Genomic DNA, 21,204 nt, shown 5'->3' on the forward strand with positions numbered 1-21,204 from the left:
TGCAGTAGGCACCCAAGGGGTCCAGGTTCCAGGCCCTTAAAATACCATTCTCATTTTTGGATTTGCAGTATTCGCGTTGCAATATTTTGCGCTCTGTTTAATGTATTATTTAGCGGTAACGTGATACGATATGCATTGTTACTGGCCACGCCCTAGAATTAACCCACTCTCGATTATAATTTTTTCCTTCCATCCATTATCGCACACATCCATCCACTAATGTGAGCGGTTACTATGCGTGTAAAACATTTCAAATCTAATCATTTTTTTAAATAAAGTGTTGTATGTTTCTTACGTGCCTCTTCTGGATGTATCTTTTAATTGAGACTTATAACATTTCCGTTCGTTATTTTTGATTCCTCTGTCAATAAGGTAAAAGTAAATCCAACCTGCAGTTGCGCTTGCATTAATAAAGCTTATTTCAGTCGCAAATATTGAATCGAAGAATACATTTTACTTTATAATACATTTTATTTTAATTAATTTATCACTGTAACGCTGTGACGAGCGAGTTAATATAGCTACGAACAATACTATATAATCGGCCAAGTGCGAGTCGGACTCGCGCACAAAGGGTTCCGTACCGTTATAGAACGAAAAAATTGTGTTTCTTGTATGGGGCTGAGGGGCTCCCATACAAAAAAATACAACCCCTAAATTATTTATTTTATTTTAATTTTATTATTAAATATTTAAGTACTAATTATCGTCAACTTTATTTTGTCAATTTCAATTTAGTACTGTTTCGTAGCTATTGCCATATTATTTTAGTGTGCGAAAAGAACCTTGAGTAATAATATAGTAATGGGTACCGAGTACCGACTACCGAGCGTTTAAGGACTCAAATGTACTGGGAAATTAACCAATTATCATTTTGTTTGGTCCATTGGATTATCAATATTTAAATAGTTAAACGTATGTTTTGGCCATCATATTTTATACAGGATTTTTTTTTCAGATGGTACCACACTTGCCAGTCATGGAATGGCAAAACTGGGGAGTGGCAGGTTTGGGTAAACGCAGAAAGAGTCGGAAGAGGCTTCCACAATAGAGTAAGTTGTTTTGATTCTAAATGTAGCATTTACTTATAATCTGCAATTTTCAGAAGATCGATAAATGGAAAATTATGTAAAAATTCGTGGTGAATTGCAAATTATTTCACCTGATTTTACGCAGGTGTTTGCCATCTGACGCTATTGACGTTGCTTAAATCGCCCAAAATAATTAATATCACCGCTCGAATTTCCTCAAAGACAGTACAGCGATAAGTTCTCAAAATATTGATAAAAATAAAACATTTAACAAAAACTAAAAAAAAAAACATAAAATATAATGTGAATTGACAGCAATTTAAGATAATAATTATTATTCAGTAATTAATATTGGTAGATCAAAGACAATAATTAAACGTTATGAAGATACGTCATGTTTGGTCTTAGACAAAGTAGATTGACATCAAAAGGGATAGAAGAAACATTTTGAAACTAATTACTCGGATATTTCAAATGGAATTAAGGGAAGAAACTCTGCAATCTAAAAATAGCACACCGTAACGTTGGGTACATTAGGCTGTGACGGAAATGTAATATGTTGAGAGCAACATTTTAAGCGACCTAATATTGTTATAAACAATATCCCCGCCATGGTGCATTAATTGGCTCCCGGAGGATATGTAACGCGAGGAGAACAAACATGCAACAAACATGGTCGCACCTATCCGGTTTAAATAACGCTTATCCATTTTATATACTAAGCGAACGTTCATGTCATCTGTACCTGTTGCTAAGAATAAATAATCATTGAGCTTATGAATAATAAAAACTAAGGAAGAGTAACTGTGTCAAAAAAAGGAACCTAATTGGTATACCTACCTAAAGTTGGAAATTTTGGAAAAAAAACTCATTTTGGCGGCAAGAGAAAAATGCTGCAAAAAAATATTATATTTTTTAACGTCTATTTATTCCGAATCCGTATCAGTTACGACATTTTACCAAAGAGTATTTCCTATTTATATTTTGATCTACTATCGATTGGAACATGTTTCATCTCTTGCGGCCAAAATGACTTTTTTAATCGCAAATTTGTAGGTATACCAGGCTTCATACTAAAATGTCCCATGCTCTTTGTCCACGAGTCTACAAAATGTGACCCGAATACATTATTCGGTACACAATTTTGTGTAAATAGGTATAGAAGTGACAATTAATGACAATGGCTTTATTTCGTATATTTGAGCGTTAGTGTTTCGTTTCTATATTGCCATTACCATAATTAATATTTTAGTGTGCGAAAAGGAACCAGATTGAAGTATACTTCGTTTTTATTATTCGTAGCATTGAGCGTATGAAGTTCGTATTTATGTGTATCTTTATATTCTCGATGTTAGGACACAGAATACAATATATTAGTGGTTTGGTTTGTATCTTTGAATCTTTAGGAATGGTCTGTGTACTAAAGTAAGACTGTTATAAATCATCTACCATCTACCAGGTACCTTATTTCAAAATGCAGAAGTTAAAAAATATTAATCATTTCAAAATCTGATTCTCTTTTTCGCGAATGATTCAATTTATTCCTGCGTTTACATAAATTTTTTTATATCAAAAATATCAGATCCAACATTCAATAAAAAAATTTGATTGGCGTGTTGACGGTCGCAGCGAAAGTCTATAATATGTAAAATGTCTAGTATGTATAGTTTGAAAATGATATAAATTGATCTTCTTTCTTAAAATCCTGAAGGTTATAATTAGTACTGATACTGATGATAAACGTTTAAGTCCTTCACATTTTTTTAAATAAAATTATATTATAGCTGTTATTTAACTATATTTTAAGGGCTTCAAAATTAAATTGTATCTTTTGTTCGGTAAATTCTGTTTGAATTGTTCAATAGTCTTAACTCTTTGTATTTATTATAAGGCAGCATATATCTCGACGGCAATTCAACCTGTTCGAATAAACTCGACTCCTGAAGTATCCCACTAGGAGTTGGCATGCACAAATGTTATGCAAATTGCACACCAAAATGCTTTAGGATTTTTTTAGTAAATGTCGAATATTCTGGAATTTATATGGCATGTTCTGTTTGCAGCTTGTCGGACACATAATCAAGGGGGGTGGAACTGCTATCAGTGGTCAAGAGCAATCGCATATCTATAGTAAAGATGAACTGGAACCAATAAGTATGTCATCGAGTATTTTATTCTGCAAATTATTGATACATACCACTGCAACCTTCGATAATATATTATTTCTCGCAATAATAAACTTACGTTTAATGTTCTTTACAGATAAACCCGGGGTCATTGGCGAAGTAACAATGCTACAACTGTATCACGTAGCTCTAACAGCTGGGAAAGCGCATAAAGATCATAAGCACCACCACGCTCATCTTTACAAACACGATGGAACACCATTAGAAGTGTCAACTGAAGCTGCTACCGAGCCTCCTCCGCCCCCGATGATTCCCCTCGGCAATGGAAATGTATTGGTTGGTGGTCAATTGCAAAGACCAGCTAATTTGAATCTTGCCAGGCCCCAGCAGCAAATGGTACCGGTCAACTTGCCCAACGGTCTGCAGTTCCAACAGGAATACATTAATGGTCAACTGGGCAACAGGATTGTGTCAGAGCAGCTACTAAACAGCTTGCAATCAATTCAACCAGAACCAGTCGGCAATCAAATCTCTCAATATCCTCTACATAGCTTGCCCGTTTCAAACGACCAGAACCAAAAATTTTTATCGAGACCTTTAGGTCCATCGAAAGGCACAACTGTACTCTTATCAGGGTCACTTTTAAATCCAGCAAACGTTCAATATGTCGATGATAATTCAAACCACAACGTATATAAAAGGGATTCTAAGAAACGTGATAAACGGGACAACCCAGAAAAGGAACTCGCTCTAGAATCTAGAACTAGTAAGTATGAACAACAAAACTTTGCTGTTAAAGTATTCAAATAACATTTAAATATTCCAATTATTTTTAATGCTTCAATAAATTTTAATTGATAGATAATTAATGAGCGAGTATTTTTTCGCACATCGTTGCATTCAGATAATAACTCTTGGACTACAAATTCTGCAGCATTAAAAATATGAGTGAGACGAGCATCAAAGAAAAATACCTACGTATTTAAATTATACTTTTATTCTAAAAACTATTTCTATTTCAGGTAGAAAAGACAAACGTGGTCTGGTAGCCTTATCTGACGGTTCTGTTGTGGATGAAGCTCTATTAAGCCCTGATCTTCTAGATGACAAAGAGGATGATGTCTTATTCCAACAGTCTTTACTGAATGGATTAGCTGGAGTAGTAGGAAACATACCAGTGCAGAATTTGCAAAAAATGACGGTTAGTTTTTTGATATTATAATATTTTACGATCATACTATGAAGTATTATACATTTTGTGTTTACTTTACACACTGCCGCACACATATTTCATGATTACCGAACTCAATTTAATATTGAGATTTTGATTGAACTTTTATTTTATATTATTTGTAAAAATCTTCATTTAATTAAAGAAGTAATTAATAAACGTCACCGGCCGTTAACGTAAAGCCATCATATTTTTAGGTGGATGACAGAGAGCCAGCTGAGGCCGAAGTAAAAGCAGTGATGCAGGTATGCAGTGGATGCACTCCGGAACCATTTAAGAAAGCTCTGGTGCTATCATGGAGAAGTACCCCCAAGAAACTCTACAATGGAGCACATTACTATAAAGGTCTTCCAATTTGTAGAGCCTTTTAAAATATTTGACAACGAATTACTTTCTAGACTCAATGTCGTAGGTGCAAGCCCAATTTTCTTATAAATTCTATTTTATAAAATAACATGGGTCGGATAAACGATAAAAGTATTACGTAATGACTAGGATATAAGATATTACTTATAAGCTCCTTGTATATTACGATTCAAATACGTCCACCATTGACATTTAAATGTAATGTTTAAGTCACTAATTTAATTCTTTCATTCTAGAACGATATTTTAGTATTCTTAATGTATTTTCTTGGCTATATTGTATCAACAAAGTTTTACTATGTGAAGCTTCTTAGAATAATTAATAAAATTGTATTTTTTGTAAATAACTTGCAACATTTAAATATTGTTACAAACTTTGTTAGCATCCTTCTTTTCAATGATATCATATTTTTATCTGTCTTCTATGGCTCTTAAAGAAATCTAATGTTAGAGTAGAAGTAAAATATTGGTTTAAATTTAATATTTACATTAAAATAATAGCAATTAAACAACGACCAAAAATATTATCTTATATTTCGGTCGGTGATTCGGAATATTTAGATCGCGTGGAAAGCTTGCCATTGCAATTTATTTATTGTAGCCATAAGAAGCATCATTTTCATCTTGCAGTATTTTAACTATACTGTACTCGGCGAAACATAGCGGTAGCGGTCATTGACTTCCTGTCTAAAACTTGTCATTTTCTATATAAACGGCGATTGACATTGAAGTGTCAGATGTTGTCAATCGCGGCTTTGTATAGAAAATTACAAGTTTTTGACAGGGTGTCAATGACCGCTACCGCCATGTTTCGCCGAGTACAGCTCTGTTTACTACGTAATTGTAATAATATAAGAATTAAGCTCTGTTACCATTTAAAATAAACAAAATTTTAGATTTTATTTCTTTCGTGCTTTTATTTTCTTCAATAACGAAGAACCATCTCCCTTTAATTCGATTTTATACTATTTTCCCATTAATGTTATGGCACAAAAAGAAAATAATACTTAATAAAAATATTTTGCATGTTTAAAATAAAATTACTTACTACATAACATATAATATCATTTCTTGGAAATATCTCGTTGGAGACTTACCAGGACGTTAGTTAGTTATTTCTTAAATATTGTATTTCACTGTGAGTGGAGAGCTGGCAAACAATGTTCAAACCACAATGCACAATTTACTTGGAGCCTGCAGGAGCCTAGTATCACCTTACCGACCTCTCCAGAGTTGTTTGCCTTCTATGTCAAAGTAAAATCTTACAGTACTTCAAATAATTGCCATTATTTATAATTTTTTTGTTCTAACTACTGAAGAAAAGCTTCCACGACTATAATTTGTTAAATATGTATTGAAAATTTTTCACATTTAATGTTTTCATATTTTATGACATTGGCAACACTAGACACTATGTTTACCTCTTTGGAAACTGGGTGACGTAAAAATCTTTTTTTTTTTAATTTAGATACTTGCCACTTACCAAGAGTACTGCAAGAGCGTGAAACTTACCTTGGTCTTGTGTACGTGTTGGTGGTGATAATCCGAGTCTATTTCAGGTTCACTGAAGTAGCTCTGGTCCTGGGAAAAAATATATTTTCATTTAAAGCTTAAAAACTTGCTCTGTATATATGTAAACTGTGTAGGAATGTATAGGCTCATCCAAGATAGGGGAATATGTAGTTATTTTTAATGCACTTCTGCAATAAGGGTATCAAATGAAAGGTTCATTGAGAGTAACTCGGAAACGAATTTAATGTCATATGGCGGCTCACCAAAGACAAGGGAATACTTGTTTTTAAAGTACTTCTGCAATATAGGTATCAAATAAAAGGTCTCATTGAGAGTAAATTGAGAAGTAATAGAGTCGTGTAGTGTCGTGTAGTGTCGTGTAGTGTCGTATAGTGTCGTGTAGTGTCGTGTAGTGTCGTGTAGTGTCGTGTAGTGTCGTGTAGTGTCGTGTAGTGACGTGTCGTGTCGTGTCATGTCAAGTCAAATCCAGCCGGGTTTTAGAAAATGCCCGATTGAATCCGGTCACTTTTGTTAAGTGAAATTTAACTTTTGAGTCATGCAGAAATAAACGGAATTATAACAGCTCGCTAAATATAGACACGGTTTTTTTACTGATCAAAATCAAATACGATTTCTTAAGTACTTTAACGAATTCTTGAACAAAACAAACTACAATCAAACAGACTAAGAAATCTAGCCAGAGATAACTAAAAAACAAAAAATAAATTTTATTCAAAAAACTTTTTGAAAAAAAACCTTTATGAATAGTCGAAAAAGAAGAAAATAAAATCCTCAATATTTTAACTATTAAGTTATAATCCTCAATATATTAAACAATTTGCATGATAATAAAAGCTTGTCGCGAGACTTAACAATCTGTCAGTACTTTACTTGATTACTATTAAAATAAAAAAGTATATTATCAATTTACTCAGTTGAATTAGTACTAGTTTATTTTTACAAATCGCGCGACAAGCTTTTATTATCATGAAATTTGTATACTTAATACAATATTTAGGATTATAACTTAATAGTTAAAATTTTAAGTCGAAATCGATTTTCTTCTTTTTGACTATTTAAATGTACTTAAGCTTTTTTCAAAAAGCTTTTGAATATAATTTATTTTAATTTACCTCGTACGATTTAATCATACCACTAATGGTATTAGTAGGTAAATAATTAGAGTTGTTGTGTTGAACTTCTTTACCTATTTTCTTACATACCAATAAAGCAAAAATAAAAATTATAAATCTCTCATTTAACTAATTTACAAAAAGATCAAACGAATGTTTCGACTAGATTTTCATTTCAACGCGTAGTCCTTTGAATACTTTTTAGAGCTGAATGTTTCAGACGACAACAATGCCAAGCCATTCAAATTCTTTGCATTTGTACTCGTTTAATTTCAGACAGTTTATCACTCGCAGGAGTTAATTTTTTTTATGATTCTTTCTTTTATACCTACATGTTCATCGTTTTGAAATTTGTGCAGTAATGATTTTATTAGTCGATTTCGTCAGGTTTTAGGTCGTTTTGTTGTTTAAGCGGTAAAAGTATTATCGATGGTGAAATTATACTGTCATCATCCACTATACTGAATATTGAAACTGCCGTTAAACTGGCACAGTCCTGCTTGTTATTCTAAGGCTGCTATAAATTTATTACTCTAAGGTGCGCCTAGATAAATTGAGCTCCATTTCTTGTCAATTTGATCACCCATATTGGATGCTAAAGTTAGATCCAAAGGTCATACGCGAACATATTACATATTATATGCTCGATTATTTGATCTAATAAAAATATTAGTATGAGAAATCTGTATAAAAATGTATATTAAAATGCCAGAGTTATCAAACATTTAGCTAAAGAATATTACACTTCATATCTTCAACTGATGTTTTTCTAATACTCGATTTACACTCGCGCGCGAGCCACGAGACGAGCCGCGAGCCTTGAGTGTAAACTCGAGCTCGCGGCGCGGCTCGCGGCTCGCAGGGCTCGCGTCGGGAGCGGTTTCCAAAGGAGCTCGAGGAGGACGCGAGCTTTGTGTTTACACTCGCGCTTCGACGCGAGCCGCGAAACGCACCGCGAAACGCACCGCGAGCCGAGCCACGAGACGCGAGTATAAATCTAGCATCATAGTTAGTCATAATTTTCAATCAACTTGGTCTTTTAAACGTCGTAAAGCTTCAAGTTCTTGGAAGCTAAAGATAATACCAACTAGTTTCCATTGCTTTAACTTCTGGAACTACGAAGATGTAAGTACGTTCTGCGAATGATTTCTTGAGTTACGAACGAGATGTTCATAATAATATAATTATGCTTTTATTTGGATTATAGTAATGTTAAGATTATTTTAAACGGGCAAGCAGAACATGGTTCATGATGTTCGCAAGTGACACTTGATATTTGTTAATTTAAATTTGTCTTTTCCTATTTGACGGTGAAACTCGTGGAACCTCTCAAAATGTGGACACGGATTTTAAGAAATTGACCCTTTATGTCTCCCATGATGAATCTATTGTTTTGTACTAGGCAACTAGGTACTCACATGATCCCAACTAGTATAATGTAGTTCGTCGTTTGGTTATAGAAGTCCCTGCGAAGGGATTGATTCATAGGCAGTTGATGGACCGTAATTTTGTTGGTTAGTGTCAATTCAATGTTGAAATGGCGGATGGGTTTCACATAGCACGACCGAAGTGAGTAGGACCGCCAATCCTATGAATCACCTACTACTCTGATAGTACATGTTTGAAGGTCCACGGACGTGATGGATGGTTGGATATTAAGAGGTGGGGTGGTTGGTGGTGGCTCTTACCTGGTCCCAGCTGGCGTTGGAACAGGTGGCGACTCCGCTCGGCATGGACACGGAGCCGGCGCCCACCGACCCTGGGAACACACCGCCGCCGATGTCCGTGGACTCGAACAGCCGCAGCACGGACCGATCACGGATGTCCCGGAGATGGGCCCTGAAGAAAATAAAACATGTACAGCATTCTCATACCTGATATAGAAGGAATTTATTTAAGCTGATCGCACATTTGTCAGCACCGTACGCGCCGTTAACGCACCGCATAGTACCGACACGAAATACGGCGCGTACGGTGCGGACGAATGTGCTAGGTTTCACAGTATTTCATACATTGAACGTTCGTCGCGACCTTTATACAAAAGATACAATGACAGATTGATAAAAGGAAATTTGGTCTTAGTAACATGTCAGTACTGTTTATTTCTATTCTCACACATTTCTACTCTGATCATATTGTCTGCTGGGAGTGTGCGACAGAAGTGAAGCTGGTATTCTATTAAATTCCAAAATCGTCACGACAGTCTTATTTTTAAGGATCAAGAAGGTTACAAAAAAAATTGGCCAATTACATAATAATATTGAAACCTCGCAATTACTATGTCACATAGACGATGGTCAAGAAACTACGGTTGAACATGAAACAAAATATGTAAGTAACATTGCTGTGTTACAACGTTGCCATTACAACGTTGTATGCCGAATCGGCATACAACGTTGTAATGGCAAAAAAAATTGCCGAGCAAAATCGGCCTAAAAGCTTCCAGCTGCATTCTTGTCAATCGGCTGAACCTAACCCAACATATTTTCGCTCTTTGACTTATATCAGGCATCAGCACCGGTTGGCCAACGGCCAGAAGGCAAGTTAGATTTTCACTATACCTCTGTATGTTTATCACAATTTGAAATGTAGCTCAATCTAGCTCAATATTATGAAATTAAAGTTCATCATAACAAATAAAATGCGGCTAGATAATGATATAATAAATAACTTAATAAAAATCGCCGCAGACAGCATCGCTTAGCGTAAAATCTAATAAACACGCTTCATACGAGTAAAATTAAAAGCCTGCAATCTCGGCTATTTACTTTCAGCAGCAGAAAAGTACATCTTGATCTTTGTAGTACTATAATTACAGTGTTTAACTAGTATATTCAAATAACTATAAGATTAGTAGAAAAAAAGATATCGATTAGTTTCATGTAGCTATATTCACTTTGAGGATATATATAAAATACACTCAAAATATGTTTTAGATATTAAAAGTTTTCAAATGTATGTTAAAAGTTTAAAATGTATCCGTAAGTAAAATGAGAAGCCGGGATGTTACAAAATTAAATTAACTCTTTGATGGCGTGTCAATTCTGTCTTCATTTATTGTTTAATTAGTAAAATTGAATAGAGATTCAATAGGAGCTGATTTGAATCAATGTAAAAAAAGGATTTTATGTCATTATTCAAGCATAATTAGATAATAATCGGCCAAGTGCGAGTCGGACTCGCACGCACGATGGGTCCCGTACCATTATTACAGAATAGATAATAGTATAAAGATAAACCATTATAGAGAAAAATTAGGCCAAAGTTTGTGTTTTGTATGGGAGCCACTCTTAATTTTTTATTTTTTATTAATATTATTATTAAATATTAAAGTAAGTACTTACATATAAATAAAACTGAGAATTGTGTGAAAAATGTAAGTATCTACCTGTTGCTATTGTTGATATAGAGCAAAAAAGACTAAAAAAAATCACGTTTGTTGTATGGGGTATATTCATTTAATTGTTTCGATCCCTCGAAATGTGAAAATTTCAACTCTCTAGCTATTACCGTTCTTGAGTGAGTCAGCCTGGAGACAGACAGACAGACGGACGGACAGACATCGAAGTCTCAGTAATAGGGTTTTTACCCTTTGGGTACGGAACCCTAAAAACTAGCACTTTATTCTCTAAAGTCTAAGCTCTAAAGACGTGAAATAAAGAAACATAATTTGTGCATCTAAATTAAGTTTTGAATAAATTGGAACAAAATAAAAGTAACAATAAAATTTTAAACCGACAATCCAAATTCAATTTTAACTGCGGTGGTTAATGCAATAAAATGGCAATTTTATCTAAAATGGGTCATACAAAATATATCCAAACCGCCAATATAAAACCAATAGCATTCATCAATATGTTATAGAAATAATCATAATTGTATGATTATTTCTATAACATATTGATGAATATTATTGAATATTTATCATATTTTTAAAGAGCATATCTAATTATCTAGATCAATAAACATTTTACTAGAAGCAGAGTGGAGGCTTTTACATAAATATACATTTATTACTTTGATTTAACTAAAAGACTATTTCGAGCATCCACCTACTTAATATTTTGATCAAATAATGTAATTCTCTTTCTAGCATTAAAAATCTGCACAAAAAATGTTAAACGGGATTCTCCAATTGGAGATTTTGGTGTTTATTGGTAAATACGATGCTCACTCCTCAGGTACCAGGCCATTTAGCCAAAACCTTTTCTTTATCGCTTCTTTGAAGAATCGCCGATCAAAATGTATTGAAATGACATAAGCGTTCATGAAGTTGACGTTCGATTTGCCTGATGTCAATTCCATACATTTTGATCGGCTATTCTATAAAGAAGCCATAAAGAAAACGTCATGGCTACAGGCTCTGGTACCGGTAAAATTGCAGCTAAATTCATTGGCAGTGCAGGATATTAGCTCCGAGGCGGGCGTAATTACGCATTTCCTACTAATCAGCCGATCGAAACGGAATTGGATGCAGAAAATTGAGATTATAAAGATTTTAATTAACATGGTAAGATTCAATTTGTCTTAACCAGGATTATCAAAAAATTCTTATATTTAAAATGTGAAAAAAATCCAGAAAACTGGCTGATTCCATAGAAACAATGACGCTAAAGTATTTATAGTCCCAAGTGTGTGCGAAAAACGCACTATGACATGTTGTGTTTTTTTTCGTAACCCAGCGAGATGGATTAACCAAAGGCCAGTGAGAGGTCATTGGTTCAACCCACATTTTTCATAGCCAGGCGTTCATTATTTTAACCAAAGCGGAAAATGCATGGAATTGACATCAAAATTGAATCAACAAGTTCATTAGCCAGTAGACCATCGCGGTGTTAATAAAGCTTAGCGGGTGAATTATTTCAATGCGCATCGATCGACATTTGCGTAGCAGGATTACGATCAAAGTTTTTACGCCTGTTTCAATCGGTTCAAATCTAAAATTGTTACAAAATATGATCATAAAATGATGAAGCGTAATCTCGTCTTGTTAATCACAATATAAGTACGATATTTTAAATTACTAGCTGTCCCGGTGAACTTCGTGTCACTTTAAAACCTTCCCTGGACGTCTACGAATATTTTAAGACTAAAATCAGCCCAATCCGTTCAGCCGTTTTCGAGTTTTAGCGCGACTAACGCATTTGAAAATCCATATTTGTATATAAGACTAGCTGTCCCGGTGAACTTTGTGTCACTTTAAAACCTTCCCTGGATTTCTACGAATATTTTAAGAATAAAATCAGCCCAATCCGTTCAGCCGTTTTCGAGTTTTAGCGCGACTAACACATTTGAAAATCCATTTTTATATATAAGATTATATATTATATAGATCTGGGGGCGCGGCACTGCCCCCGCCAAGTCGAGCAAAAAAGCGGCACGGCCGTACCATCCTCTTCTCGAACCAACTCAGGCTCTTTTTGAGCCCCTATAACTTAATTGTGGATAAACCAACAAGCCTGAATTTTCAGTTGCTAAGCAAGCATTGTATAAACACGGTATATTTAAAATAATACACATAGGAAAACGTCATATCAAGTAAGTGTGATAGGTATAAGTGTCGAAAACCCAAAATTTATTTTGTTGTTTCATTAAAAGTTGCCAAAATTTAGGTAAAATTGAAACAGCAAAGTATTTAAGTTTCAGCGTTCAACTTTGTTTATTTTGTTTTGTTTGTTTATTCACAAACAGAATACACGCGTTTGTCTCCTGCGCCAATTTACACTAAATATACTACAATTTTAATTTACAAATAGATAGGTTGTGTAATAAATAACAATGAAATAAAGTAAATAGATTATTGTATGACAGTTTATTTAATAATAGTTTTGATAGTTTTATTTCTAATTGTGACAAACCATCGTTTAGTATAGCGAGGATAAGATTAATTAGTGTAAATTACAAAAATATCATAAAGTGTATTTAGTTAATTTAATAACGCTAATAATAATTTGTATATATAATGTACAGAATATAGATAGATAAGTGATCATATTTTGATTTAAAATGTTTTTAGCTGTTTAATAAGTCTGAAACGACGAACAATATTCCCGTCAAAGTTTTGCTGCAGGTAAAGTTTTTCTATAAACACCTAAAGAAAGCTTGGTGAGCGAAATTTCAAAATTTCAAGTGTCACTTTAAACTTCGCAGAGTTCAACTTTTAATTAACGTAGCACTTATATCATAATAAATAGTTTTAAACTTTATCTTAAAAACAATATATTTCAAAGTAAAACCATATATTTAAAAAACCTTATTAATAAGGTAAAAGGAAATCGCAAGAAAAATACGCCAAGACGTAATTGTTAATTAATTAGAACAGTGATTATTTGTTTTTTAAAGAAAAACAAGTCATTAAATAGCTTAGCAATCAAATGAATATAAAATAATACACTATTAACAGTAGACAGACAAAAGTATAACACAGTAAAAAAACTAACTTTCAAAACAATTTCAAAAATGCGGGAAAACACCGAAAAATAAAACAAAAAATAATTGGGTCAAAAGTCACAAAATATTCACTTACGGACATCGATGGTCATGCTCATGGAGTATCAACTTCCGCATCGTCACTTGTTACCGAAAGGTCTGCTCTCCCTCTTGGTGTAGAGGAAACAGAGAGATCAGGTGAGCCGGTCCCGTTTATATGGAGCGGGCGAACCCAGCGCGCAAGTTCAAACCACCCCACACCCCCATCGTTTACGCGGAATTGCGAATTACTGTTTGTCATCGGAAGGTTTAATTATTATAAGTACTACAAGTATTAAATACACAATCAACATGTGAAAATTCGGTGATTGATTGGATACCGGAGGTAGGTAGGTACCGAAAAAAACGGAACTGCGAATAACCTATTGGTCGTCGTAAGGTTAATTATAAGTAGACAAATTACAAAATGAAATAAGTACATAATATTATGCAAAAAATTTGGTGGATGTTTATATATCACAAAAATGATTTTAATACATAAAAATCTCATATATTCAGAGCAAACACTGAATTTTATATTATAGGAAACTATTGAAAACTAAATATTACATTTCCAGAGTATTATTTTAAAAAAAATGTTTTTATGACTCTCAAAGCAGTTTACTCAAATAAAATACTTCCAATAATTTGAGTAAACATCGCAATCAGTTTCGCTTTATATTTCCACCTTCGCTGTCGCAAAGCAAATTAAAAGAGTTTATTGAGTCTATCTTGTCTACTTTACTTTCTTGCCACCAAAAGAAGCGATTGCTTGTAAAACAGTGCTTTTGATCTTTTAACAGCCAAGACGATATAAGTTTTTTTAAATAAACTTTTAAACGGAACTTTCTACAGGCGCATGGAGAGTGAAAATTCAAGAGCCGTCACGATTTTGGATACAAGTTTCACTTATAACACACACGCTCTTTTTTATGAAGAAACATTGTGTTATAATTTGAGATACATAGCTGGGTACATTATTATAATTATTTTGCTAATGCCGCGAGCTTGTGAGAGAGAAAACAAACGCAACAGGTGGAATCACGCCCACGAGGTACAAAGGCCGTATTTAATAGACGTTGAATTTCCTTGTGAATTATTTTATAATACTATCCTAAAATTTTATACGCCGCATTTCAATGGATATAATTTGTTATATTGTATCTACGATAGTAAAAATTTTATAATTCGTAGTATTATACTGTCATCCGTATATTTTCATATACTCCTGTATTTAATTGAATGTGTGTTGAATAATTTATTATTCAACACACATTCAATTATTATCCTTTATTATTTTTAAATGTAGCAGGAAATTAAATACAGGAGTTACACGAGTACTCTAATGTTTCGAATCGAATTCTCAGTCCCTAAAATGACTAGGTCCATTTATATTCGAAAATCAAATTTTGCCATGTTGCTTTGTGCATTTTGTGGATATTGTGCGTGCCGGGAAACGTATGTCAGTATCGTGTTACGGATGTGCCACGCGCTGTGAAATATGTTGTTCACAAATTGGCAACACTGGACACTCGACAGTCGACAGTAGACACCCTGTATTTCCACGTAAGGGTGCAGAATATTATGCTCGTTATTTTCTCTAAGAGTCCCTATTTAATGAAAGAGAATTCTTATTAAACTCGAGTTGCAAGGAATTAGGAAATGCAAATAAATGTACCTCATTAAATAGGATTCGTTTTTATTTTAACCAACTTAACAAGTGGACCGGAAATATAGAAGTGCTGGCTGATGTAAATAATTTCTTACCGCCGCAAAAACTTAAAAAAGATTTGTATTTTAGGGGTATCACAAAAAAGTATCGAATACCATATGAGGATAAAGCTTCCATATTTTACAATACATTTGCCGGGTTCGTGCAGGATATTCAGTAATCGGATTTGAACAAACAATGACGTATGTATTTTATTTTTACTAATAAACTGCACATGGATCTCACTTAACAAAATTAAATTATTCTAAAAGGGAAGGATTAGCGCAGGGACACTATCAAAGGAGTTCGCATAAAGCACAAGGAATTGTTACTGTTGCGTCTTGTTACAGGTTTATGTTCTACTGTTTTAAGCTAATTACACTCTTACAAAATTTATCTTTTACCTATTTGTGGTTAGAACAAAAACAGAATTAACACACTCCTTCGGGAGTAAATGGTGATATGAAATAATCTATATTTTCTAAAAACTTTTATGAAATATCATTAATAAATAGATTAAAATATTATAGAAACCTAATGAAGTAAGTAACATTATTTTTGATTCGAGAATTTGTCAGACTTTTAATAGTTAAGAGGAGTCCACACCGCCCTTTTTTCCATACAAACGTTGTCCCCTGTTTCCTCCCTGGATAATACTAGTAGAGTTATATTTTTTTTCCTGAATATCTACGACCACTAATACGATGTCCCTATGTTTTCTTTTTTTTTCATAATTTAATTATTAAATAAGATATGAACGTTCAAAAACCCAAAAAAATGGCCAGATTTTCCGCTGTGTTCAAACGTCCAGAAAACAGATTTGGCTAGATTATACAAAAAAAAGCAAAACATAGGAACACAGCTCAAGCCTTTTTTTAATCTTTAATGAAAAAAGTACTTAAATCGGTTAAGTTTTGGAGAAGGAATCAGGGGACAACGAATCGTTGATTTTCTGGATTTTCTGCAGTTGTCTCTATGGCGTTCTGCGGTATAGGCTTGAGGTAAGGGAGACAGCTATAGATATTATACGTGCTTTTTTTTCATTTCTCTAGCCCCTGGTGTATCCTCTTAAGAGTGGGTTGCACCAACTTACTTTAATATAACTTTAACTTTTAATAATTATAATGCAAAATGTCATCTTTGGTTAAAAGTGGTTAAAGTAAAAAATGATATGGATGGAATTTAACCATAATCATAGAGCTCGACAAGGCTTTAAATGCACGTGGCGAAAAAAGGCCATTTTTGATAGTTCTCCTTTACCAGCAGCGCCCCCGCCCACGTTCATTTAAAGCCTTGTCGGACCAGCAACGTCTTATGTCAAACTCTGTGGTCAAAGTTAAGGTTAAAGTTAAATTATCCTTAACTATAACTTTGACCATAACTTTAACTTTAACCACGCCTCTGGTGCAACCCTGAACCCACCCTAAATTAATACTAGCCCTGATATTGTTATGAAGATTTTCAGTTCCTATGCCAAATAATAGAAGACGCCGAGATTGGTTCTCTTGTATTCCGCTTGAGCGCGTGTAAATCAATTATAATATATTACTAAGGATATTAATCTAGTGTGAGAGATTAGCCTCAAACTTTGGCCTCAATGCATATTGTGCTAACGTAAGACATAAGCAGTTTACTGACAATCTATCGAAAAACAAATTATTTCGTCCGAATTTTTATCTAACTCTTTGCATGCTCTCTTAACCCTCAAGAAACATCGTGGGGTAAATTTTTACGTAAGGTAAACTTATACGTATTCTCAGGATAGCGCACATTTTAAAGGATACATTTAGTAGGTAGGTGAAAAGTCATCTGTTTGAGCTGTACAGACCTATGGGGTAAGTTTTTACCCCACGGTGTTAGATACGTATGAATGTAGTTTACTATCCAAAAAACCTTTAAAAAGTTACTTTTTTCATAATTACAAAAATAAGTTTATTTTATTAAACAATTATTGTTGTTTTTTGTTAATTTATACATAGATTTATAATATTATGCTACTCTACTGTAAACTAATCATAATCATAGTATACTTTTTAAGCATTAAGTATATATAATTTATTTCCAGTTTTTATTTGGGGTAAAATTATACTTAATATTATAAATGCGAAAGTGTGTCTGCCTGTCTGTTACCTCTTCATGGCCAAACAGCTGAACCGACTTTGCTAAAATTTGATTTGAGGATACATTGCGGTACAAAAAAAGGATACAGGATACTTATTATCCCGGAAAATGTATGGCACCTGCGCGAAAAAACGAGTTTTGGCGCAACGAGTTGCGGGCTTCATGAGGCCAATTGTACAACACACTATATAAAAAAAGCAAAATATGAATTGAATTTATTTTTCTTTGCCCTCGACGCCTTCTTTTTGAAGGTATCTTCCATATTGTAAAGATAGAAAATTACTTAATAAAATAAATACAGATTATTATTAATACGCTTCTGAATTGAAATCCTATTGATATCGAGTTTATTTCATATTATCACATATTATTATACAATGTTGCAGAGGTGATTATTACATTCTGAAACGCCGCAGAATGCATGAATCCGAAGCTGGTTGTGGCGAGAGACTTGGTCGAGCATTGGTCGACGCAGGTATGATGGACAAGTAAATTTAGTGTAATCTTCAAAGCATTCAGTTTATCGGAAACATTATTAATATTTTAGCGAACAAATAAACTCTTATGATATCAGCCAAGGGATCCAAGTATATTATTATTGCGATTTTATCAATGATATTCTACTTATACAGATAATATGTTACGTCCATACTATTTTCCGGCTTAAATCTCTTCCAAACAATTTTCAAACTCAAAATTGCAAACATTGACAAATTTGACAGATAAGTGAAACAAAAGATACGAAAAACCATATACATAAAAGAGACAGTTCTATTTTTAAAAGTCGAATCGTATCGCTGTCTCTTTCTTCGCCTGAGCTATGACGAAAATTCGATTTTTTCCAGATTGTTCAAAAAAATAATTAAAAATGTAAATAATCGAGGTATTTATTGCAATCAAGACATGTGGTAAGAGATTCCATGTGTTTTGTTTACTTTCGAGTCATAATTGGTACATTTTCGATACACGCACGACGTCATTTTCAATTTATTTAGGTAAGACAAGACGCAGCACGTTCGTGACTGTGCTCGATGCAGACTAAACAACAGACGGCCCAATTGGGCCGTATTTGAATCTTCACAACGCGCGCGGTAATAACATATCTGCTTTGAGTTTTTCATCATTGGATTTTATGTTAACAATATTCTCTCAATACGCTAGTAAAGTTTCTGTTTCTCGCAGCCTGTATCATCGTGGCGTCTATAGCGTATATTTTGATATGTCACCTTACGCCACATATTACGCAATGGGTCGTCCTTTCAACGGATTGACGAAGAAACAAAGCGCGGTCAGAGCAGGTACGACCAGTGCCGGTTTTAGCACTAGTTTTAGAGATTTTTTACTTACCTCACATCTTCTAGTTCATAGAACATGTCTTTAGACGAGTCATGTATGTATATCTTGACGAGAGGGCTGTCCATGTACTGCATAGTCAGCTGCTTCGGAAAACTCCTAACGAAGAGAGCTTTGACTGTGTCTATAGAAGTTATCTCGTTCGGTAGTAAGGCGCGTTTCGTTTCGTTTCTATATTGCAGGAACACCAGACCTGTGAAAGAAAAATAAACTTTATATTTATAGGGTGTAACATAAATAATTACTGATTCTTTAGGGGGTATGGCGTATGTCCCTTGTTCACTTAGTGTCACCGCTAAGTTTCTTTCTTTAGTTGTATCCACTATCGTACAGTTAAATAATAATAATATGGCGACACTCTATGCGTCTAACTAATGCAACAATTTATTTTTCACTATTTACAGGACAATACTGTCTTTCTCACCGTAATTAGACGCTACGTGATTCTAACAAGTTAAATATTTTCCGATACACAATATTTAATGTTATTTTTATCCATTTAATTAACTGTAAATCGTTTCCGAGTAACTAATGATTCTTTTGTTTTTATTCTCTCAGACTATTTTTACGACTTTGTAATTAATTACTCTTTGTTTAAAAAAGGGCACCTACTACCTATTTTCCAATAAACAAAGAAATACGTATCACTCAGACAAATTTAATGATTACCGAACTTTAATTTAATGAAGATTTTGTCATTAATGTTTCTGGAGTACGGCCGTTGGTTTTTATATTAGGTTTATTTTATTGAAATAAGAACTAAGCTTTCACCATTTCTGCAATATGCCTATCGAACGCTCTATCCGAAACTATCCAATAATCACCAACAATAATATTAAAAAATATTATATAATCGGCCGAGTGAGACTAGATTATAGAGCAAGAAAATGCGAAAATTGAGTTTTTGTATGGGAGCCCTTCTTAATTATTTAGTTTAAGTATTTTTATTTTATTTTTAAAGACGAGTCAAGAAGTATTACCTAAAACTGTCATAATATTAAACTATACTGTACTCGGCGAAACATGGCGGTAGCGGTCATTGACTCCCTGTCAAAAACTTGTCATATTTTATACAAAGCCGGGATTGACAACATCTGAGTTTCACACTTCATTGTCAATCGCGGTTTATATAGAAAATGACAAGTTTTTGACAGGGAGTCAATGACCGCTATCGCCATGTTTCGCCGAGTACAGTATAGTATAGGTACTACTTAAGAATAAGAATAAGAATAAGAATACATTTATTTTGTCAACACACAACATACACAAAACAGAAGAAAAAATAATAATAAAGAGAAAAGCCCTAAGCTACATTTGTATATATTATGTGATGTCAAAAATTGGCCCCAGCTCAGCTATACGCAGCAAGCAAGCCCGCTGCACTGGTATTCTGCAAGGGCCAAAGAGTGACTTCACCACATAATAGACAGGGTAAACAACACTTATGACTAAGTATACCAATAATATAACAATATGCAAAAAGAAAAAAAAGAGAGAAAAAAAAAAACTAATACTATATATCTCTAAAACGAATAGGTGTAATATTATAATTTATAGTAAAGGTTGTTGCCTATGTACCTTTAAACAAAAAAAAGAAAAATGTTTGACAGCTGCAGGGGTCTATACTCTATAATCTATGGGAAAAAAAAAAAAAAAAAACACATGGATTGTTTTAGCGTTTGTGACGTGGCTTACAATTATTGTTTAGATGCTAATCAGTTTTATGTAACTTAATATCTCCTTTCATAATTAATTCTGTAAAGTTGTAGTTTAGATAAATATTTTTATGTATTTTTATGTTATAAAATTATGGTAAGATGTATAATTAGTATATTTAGCCGTAAGGCCCGTAAGCAACTTCAAACTTACTGTTGATCCTGGCGACACAGGAGTTGCAGTGGTGGGAATGTGTGGTGGGCCTTTTGCCGGTAAAAAAAACTTCAAACTTAAAAACCTTTGTTTGCAAGTTTTGCAAGTATAAGATTGTTTTGTTTTTATGTTATTTTTAATGATTGTAAGGTTCTCTGGAAAAAACCGCGTTTTAGCGTTACGACTGACTTATTTGTACGGATTCTTTCATTGTTTTTATATAATTAATGTAATCTGCACTAACGTGCACCCGCCGAGACGAGCCAAGCGAAGCGCAAGGGCCT

The 21,204-nt window shown here is 33.7% G+C and overlaps 2 protein-coding genes across 12 annotated transcripts in view; one reads left to right on the top strand and one right to left on the bottom strand.

Annotated features, from left to right (window-relative positions):
* The window catches only part of LOC121738623, a 46,854-nt gene extending 41,840 nt beyond the window's left edge, over nucleotides 1-5,014 (top strand). Inside the window, exons 5-9 of one of the 2 annotated variants that reach the window (XM_042130810.1) lie at nucleotides 959-1,052; nucleotides 3,095-3,185; nucleotides 3,294-3,927; nucleotides 4,184-4,358; nucleotides 4,586-5,014. In XM_042130810.1, the coding sequence (XP_041986744.1) occupies nucleotides 959-1,052; nucleotides 3,095-3,185; nucleotides 3,294-3,927; nucleotides 4,184-4,358; nucleotides 4,586-4,759 (1,168 nt within the window). In that variant the 3' untranslated portion in view covers nucleotides 4,760-5,014. Of the gene's footprint in view, nucleotides 1-958; nucleotides 1,053-3,094; nucleotides 3,186-3,293; nucleotides 3,928-4,179; nucleotides 4,359-4,585 lie in introns of both variants that reach the window. The other variant, XM_042130809.1, reaches the window with a different exon arrangement.
* Nucleotides 1-21,204, bottom strand: part of LOC121738622 (coiled-coil domain-containing protein AGAP005037) — a 213,717-nt gene that overhangs the window by 79,679 nt on the left and 112,834 nt on the right. For all 10 annotated transcript variants that reach the window (XM_042130799.1, XM_042130803.1, XM_042130806.1 and 7 more), the window contains 3 exons: nucleotides 19,046-19,244; nucleotides 9,087-9,237; nucleotides 6,266-6,334 (listed from right to left, as the gene is read on the bottom strand). In XM_042130799.1, coding sequence (XP_041986733.1) covers nucleotides 6,266-6,334; nucleotides 9,087-9,237; nucleotides 19,046-19,244 — 419 coding nt within the window. The remainder of the gene's footprint in view (nucleotides 1-6,265; nucleotides 6,335-9,086; nucleotides 9,238-19,045; nucleotides 19,245-21,204) is intronic.

Source organism: Aricia agestis, chromosome Z, assembly GCF_905147365.1.
Source record: "Aricia agestis chromosome Z, ilAriAges1.1, whole genome shotgun sequence".
Lineage (NCBI taxonomy): Eukaryota > Metazoa > Arthropoda > Insecta > Lepidoptera > Lycaenidae > Aricia > Aricia agestis.